Here is a 6,870-nt window from a genome sequence, read left to right on the forward strand (position 1 = left end):
ATTTATAAGTGTTTTTCTTTTTTAATTTGTAAAAATTTATAAAATTAATATTTAATATAATTTTAAAATTAATTTATTACTTTTTAAAAAGTTATTTATAATATTTATAGAAAAATTAAAAAATTAACTTCTCTTGTAATAATTTTTTATTATTTTTTTCTGAAATAAATACTTTTGTTACTAAAAATTTAAATATAAAATAATTTATTTATAAACTATTTTTAATATAAATTCTTATATTTTAAGTTTCTTTTACAGGTAGTCCAATAAAACGAACTAAAAAATAAAAAGTATTGATAATAATAATAATAATAATAATAATAATAATAATAATAATAATAATAATAATGCAATTTTGTGGTACATGAATTGATGTATTATAGCTATTACATACTACATGCCAACCAAAAAAATAAAATAAAAACCAGACAAAAATAACCACACAACACACACTATGGATTTTCTATGACAACCAGTATCATTTCAATTCCTTCCCTGATATTTATATACCTTCCCTGTCTAAATAAAAATTTGTGTTCCTCTGTTCCTTCCCTTTTTTCTGACTTCATCCCATCAATAAAACTCAGGAAGAACGGAAAACATCTAGAAATTCAAACTATAACAAACCCAATTTTCTTAATTCTATATAAACAAATAAAATAAAAGAAAGAAAGAAAAAAAAAACGAGAAAAGGACTATATAAGGAACTTCCCTTATGTACAAAAATGAAATCAATTTCCAAGTTTCAACTCCATTGCAATCATCAAGGTGGTCTTGATCATATACATTCATGATTCACGATTCTGTGGACTGATGTGGATGATGTTGTTGCGGTTGTGTGGTGTGAGCAAAAGGATGAAACGTGTGTTTCCCAAGAGGGAATCCAGTGACCTTTGAATTTGAGTCATTATTACTATTAATAATATTATTATTGTTAGAATTATTATTAGAAGGAGGAGTTGGTGAGGGAGAATTATTTGAAGAAGGATTCGTAGCAACACGCTCACAAGAAGGGCACATGGTCAACGTTGTTGCCGGTAACTGCATGTAGAATGGGTTTGAAGTCTTTAGAGCCCTCAATTCTTGAAGCTCCTTGTGAAGCTTTCTGTTCTCTTCTGTTAGTGTCTCACAGCACCTCTTCAAATACTCACAATCCACCTCAGTTTGCTTCAGCTTTGTCCTGCATGGAATATGATAAATGTTAGCCTAACATTATGTGTATCATATATATTATATGATAATAAAAAATGTTAAATTTAAATCCATGTGAATTTCCTACTCAAACAAGGATAAAGTAAAACATAAATACATAAACAGTCATATACACAAAAATCATCAGAAAATTATTAGATTAATTAGCTGTCTAGCTAAATATAAATTGAAATACGAAATATATGTTAAAAAAATATAACATATATATTTATATCAATATATAATATATCTAAATATATAATGATTGATTTTTTATTTATATATAAATTTTTATCTGATTGTGCTATGTGTGCAACAAAACCAGCCACTAAAATTAGTCATTAGTATAAAATACATGTTAGAATATAAATACAAATTGAAATAAATTAAATTACATATGTATTTATATACAAATAACTAGTGATTGATTTTAATAGTTAATTTTAATACACAAATAATATTTTTGAATTTTTATACAAAAATAATAAAAATATAAAAAAATCTCACCTGATTGTGGAGGTAAATTAAGTATTGTATTCTACTAATGTTAGTATTTGCAGTAAAGAAAATGATGATTAGCGGACTAGTCATACACAGTGATACTGTACCTTGCTCTTCTGTTTTGAAACCAGACTTCAACTTGGCGAGGCCGAAGATTGAGTTGTTTAGCAAGAGCAAGCTTTTGTTTCTGCACCACAAAAAGTAAAATGAAATAATTAAAATTTATAACACCTGCCATCATATTCTAAAGTGGCTAAAAATTTTTATTATGGAAGATGAATGTGTGCAATTCATTATTTTGTAAGTTAATTTTTTAAATTTTTTAATATTAAATTGGAGGGTTTGATTTGTTTGTTGGGATTTTTTTAAAAAAATTTATAAATTGAAAGGTCCGATTTTCGTTCTTAATAAATCGAATGGTCCTATTTTTATTCTAAAAAAAATTCTACATTTAAGAATAACACTTTTATTATCCATAATCCTAAAAAAACCCCATTTCCACCTCAATATCAAAAATAATTTGCGTTCTAAAAAAGGTAGTTAAGAAAACTAAAGCACAAAATTTTCTTTTGATATATTTAAAACATTAAATACTAAAAATAGTTTATAATTTCGTTTGTGATTGTAACGAAGTACAAAAGAAAAAAAATGGGAACGTAAGATAGAAATACTTTCAGCTGTTCAAATAACACCGATGCTTCAATGATTTTTAGCAATTATTTTTAATTACATATAAACATATATAAATTTTATGAGCGAAATTAATAACTAAAATTATTAGAATATTTAATATCAAATATTTTAGTTTTTTATTTCAAAATACACATCTCATTTATTTCCAGTACATTTTTAATTATTTTCGTTTAATAAAATGACTATTTTAAAAATTTTAAAATATTTAAAATTATTTTAAAGTTTTTTAAATTCTTCGCAACTATTTTATACTCTCCTTGTAATCAAATTATTTGTCAGCACTTGTGTATATTTTAAAATGAAAAATATTTAAAAATTATTAAAATTTATTGTTTTTACTTATTATTTAATTATTAACCCAATAAAATTCTTTTAATATAATTCATTTAATATAATAATCTAATAACATATTTTATTCTATGTTTTTAAATAATAATAATTAACTAAAAAAACAATAAATTTTAATCATTCCTCTCTTAGAACTGAAAACTAAAGTGTCCCACGAGAAAAACTCCAGGACAGATTTGGTAACTACTCTAAGATGAGTAAGATATAGTACTTACAGGGTTAAGAGTGTTGTGCTCTTTGAAGCTCTCCTCAAGGTAAGCGGATTGTTCCTTGGAGAGCCTGAGTTTCTTCCTTGTGCCGCCGCCACGGCCGCAGTTTTCATCTTCGTCGCTTGCTCTTGAACAATCCCTTTGGTGATCATAACCCTCGCCATCAGAGTGATCTCTTTTCCCACCGTAGTTGTAATAGTTTCCTCCCGAACCACCGCTGTAACTACCACCGCCACCAAATATGCATAGATCCGTCTGAAAGGAAGACGCTGCGCTATTCGGGGACGATGACAGCGCCTCCCCTTCCTCAACCTCATCATCTGCCCCTGCCGCCGCCGTCGCCGCCACGGTTGTCAGCGGCAGCACGTTTACGTCCAAACCTTTTGACACTCTACCTGCATGTTTCAAAAAAAGAAAAAAAAAAACACCACATGTACGCTTAGAGCATTAAAAGAATAATCAAAGAGAAAAACTCAAAGGCAGAAGCTTTTTTATTTTTTATTTTTTTAAATTTCGATGAAACAACTGACATCCAAATATTATTACTAAGAAGCCGCCGATCCAAAAGGCTTAGAGTTTCCTAATAAGAAATTTTTCTTTTCATTATCAGAACCAACTGGAGAGATTAGTTACAAGAGATCAAATTACTTACTATTTTGATCGATCAAGAGCATTAACAGAAAAGCTTCAGTTCATTTTAGGTGTGCGAAAATAGTATTTACCGTTTTCAGAAGGGTGCCATGGGAGAGAGAGCTGAGGAAGGAAATCAAGCTGATGAAGATGAGGGTTGTCGTCCTTTGGTTTTGCTTCTTCTTTATCTTCATGTTCCTGTTGTTGTAGTTGTTGTTCTTGTTGATCCCTTTGTCTTTTAGTAGTGATGATTGGTCCAATGGACAAGGTGGTGGTGGTGAAGCCTAATCCAAGTTGGTTGGAAGAAGGTTCACTACGAGGCTTTTCCATGAACCCAACGAAAGGCCTTGAAGAGTCTCCTAAGCTTAATCCAAGCTCCATGCTCCTCTTATTCTATCGATCTCTTGAGAGAGAGAGAGAGAGAGAGAGAGAGAGAATGTTACAAGAGGAGTGGGAAAAGGGGGAGGAAGAGGACTTGGAATTGGAATAGAAGTGTCTATGCAATCATATATACCGAAGAGTCCAACATGATCATAGGAAGACCAAAATGATCACTTTTAATCAAAATAATAACGATAAGAAATACCATTTATTGTTATCCTCCCTTTTTTATTAATCTAAAAAAGTTGTGGAAGGAGAAGGGTGTTTGACCGACAAAGCTTACCAAGGTTGACAAACACACGTGAAAGCCTATTTTTATGGTAGATATGGATAGACAGATACTCTCATTCAGACATTCACTATTGGGTTAGCTATATAGCATTAGATATATCGGTGCCAAAGTAACTATATAATAAAGAAATACTTTTTAGTATTTTCTTAATTAAATTTTTAAATAGTCTCTGAAATTCAATTCAGTTAATTCTTTTGTTTATGGTGTTGAGAGAAGAGAATGATAGATCTACGGACTAAAAAACGAATTTCACATAAAAATTGGATAGAAGCAAATTAGACCAATCAATTTGTATATTTTAAATTTTAAATTCATTGAATTGAAATTAGAGGATCTGATTTATATATTTCAAGTTTTTTATTTTTTTAAATAAAAATGAGTTTGATTTTTGTATAAATATGATTTTTGTGTCTTGTAAAAATTAAAAGATTTGGTTTTTGCACTTTAAATTAAATGGTTTCATATTTGAGATTAACATCCCAACAACTCACAATATAAAAAAATACTATTATCAATCCAATATCAAAAATAAAAAGTGTTAAGATACGCGTCGTCGTGCATTGATTTAGTTTCTAAAATTCTAATTGTATTATTGTGAAATAGGATTCTTTAGTGTTAGAGGCAAAAAATCCAGAATTGTGAAGGAAAAAATCCAACTTATGGAAAAAAAAAAGGCTAAAGACAGCCTGCGGCTCGTTGGACCGAAACAAAAGGTAATGGAGGTTGGTGTTCGATATGAGTACCTGGGTAAAATCTGCACCAATTGTTCGTACCTAGGGCATGATGCAAAACATTGTAGCAAGCTTATCACAGACTTGACGGCGCACCAAATCACACAGGACAGCATTGGAGAGTGTGTTAAAGGTGATTAAGTCGGCAAAAGAGTGGATACAGAGGGTGGAGATGATATGTCAGGGGATAAAACTTCTAATTTAAGACCTGCACAGCCAAAGAAGAAACCACCTCCTACATGGCTAATAGAAGGCTTTGCTGGTATGAGCATGAAGGATAATTGATGCATGAAAAAAGGGGTACCAGAATCTCTAGACAAGAGGAATAAATTAGTACTGAATCAGATCCCAGAAAAAGAAGGTCAGCCTTTGGAGGAAAATGGAGCTCTGATCCTGTTGGGTGATGCTAATCCAACGGCATATCCTATGGAAGTTCAGCTGGAAAATAATGATACGAATAAAGAGGACTCAAGAAAGATGAAGATCAAACAGATTGCTAGAAAAAGAGGGAAAAACTACCAGCACGTAAGTGGCAACAAAAGGAGGCTAGCAGATATGGAGAATGAAACAAAATAGAAAAAGGTATGCTTGGAGGAAAGGACTGCGGATAAGGAGAAGGCGAAGGGTGCCAGCTGTCAAATGGAACCTCAAATACCATGAGGATTCTTACGTGGAATTGTCGGGGTTTGGAGAGACCCCTGACAATCCATAACCTCAAAGGTATATCTCAATCCCACTCCCCCGAGTTGGTTTTTATTTGTGATACCGAAAACCAAACTCGAAAGGTGGAAGCGAAGTTGAGGTCGTGTGGTTTTAGTCATTGGCATATTGTTAACCCAGATGGTGTTGCCGGAGGCCTGGCCATGGCATGGAAAGAAAGGTGTGATATTAAAGTTACCAGCAATTCCAGTTTCTATATGCAAGCTATAGTGAAGGATGTGGCAAATAATGAGGAATGGAGTATAATTAGGGTTCATCTTAGCTACAGTGAACAAGTAAGAATAGCACAATTTTAAGAGATCTCGGGGATAGTGGGGCAGAATCAAGGAGGAATAACTCTCTTGGGTGATTTTAATTCAATCACTACACCAGAGAAAAAAGCGGGGGGTGGCGACACGTCTTTATCATCTATGACAGCCTTCAATCTCTTCATTGGTGACATTGATCTGGTGGATCTAGGTATGATTGGAAGACAATACACTTGGAGCAATAGGATGACAGGGAATGAATTGATCCAGGAACGTTTAGACAGAGTACTAGTAAATAGGATGCTATTACAATTTTACTGTCATACAACTGTCCTCAGGTGCCGAAAACGGTTCAGATCATGCCCCTTTACTGATGGACACTAACCCTCAAATGGAAAAATAAAAAAAAGATTCAAGTTCCAAGAGAGATGGTGTGGTATGGAGGAGATAAGGACTATTGTTCGGGAAGCCTGTGCCTCTTCAATTGAAGGTTCTTCGATGTATATCGCCGCTCAGAAATTAAAATTATCCCGCCACAAGCTTGTGCAATGGCAACAAAGTAATCGGTCAAATTTAAAGAAGGCGATTGAGACACTTAAGGCCCGACTGGAGGAAATAAGGATAGCAGGGATATGCAGTGGAACCGAGATCCATGAGATTGAATCGAGGCTTGAAAAGGCATACCTAAATGAAGAAATGTATTGGAAGGAGAAGTCTCGGGTCAAGTGGCTTAGAGAAGGGGACAGGAACACAACATTCTTTCACAGAAAGTTCAAAGTACGTACAATGGGGAATAAAATCTGGCGACTAGTGGGAGGAAACGGGGAAGTGGTATCCTCTTAAGCTAACATTGCAGGAATGGATGAGGAATATTTTACAGGCATTTTTCATCTACATTCAGGAGGATTCAGAGCCTTTTCTTGCTG

General features: G+C 32.7%; 1 protein-coding gene across 1 annotated transcript; it reads right to left on the bottom strand.

Annotated features, from left to right (window-relative positions):
- Positions 1–318: 318 nt before the first annotated feature.
- On the bottom strand, positions 319–4,334 carry LOC112703002 (homeobox-leucine zipper protein HAT14). Its single transcript, XM_025754273.3, has 4 exons — positions 3,665–4,334; positions 2,949–3,337; positions 1,800–1,879; positions 319–1,180 (listed from the first exon to the last, which is right to left on the bottom strand). The coding sequence occupies exons 1-4, from the start codon at positions 3,951–3,953 to the stop codon at positions 796–798; spliced, it is 1,143 nt and encodes a 380-aa protein (XP_025610058.1). The 5' UTR covers positions 3,954–4,334; the 3' UTR covers positions 319–795.
- Between the last annotated feature and the right edge of the window lie 2,536 nt (positions 4,335–6,870).

Source organism: Arachis hypogaea, chromosome 7 (assembly GCF_003086295.3).
Source record: "Arachis hypogaea cultivar Tifrunner chromosome 7, arahy.Tifrunner.gnm2.J5K5, whole genome shotgun sequence".
Taxonomy (NCBI): domain Eukaryota; kingdom Viridiplantae; phylum Streptophyta; class Magnoliopsida; order Fabales; family Fabaceae; genus Arachis; species Arachis hypogaea.

Excerpts from the sequence above, each read along its gene's own strand:
- LOC112703002 (XM_025754273.3), bottom strand. The coding sequence starts at position 3,953 with ATGGAGCTTGGATTAAGCTTAGGAGACTCTTCAAGGCCTTTCGTTGGG. Across the intron at positions 1,880-2,948 it reads AGCACAACACTCTTAACCCT|AAACAAAAGCTTGCTCTTGC; the intron begins GTAAGTACTATA and ends TTTGTGGTGCAG. Across the intron at positions 1,181-1,799 it reads TTTCAAAACAGAAGAGCAAG|GACAAAGCTGAAGCAAACTG; the intron begins GTACAGTATCAC and ends TATTCCATGCAG.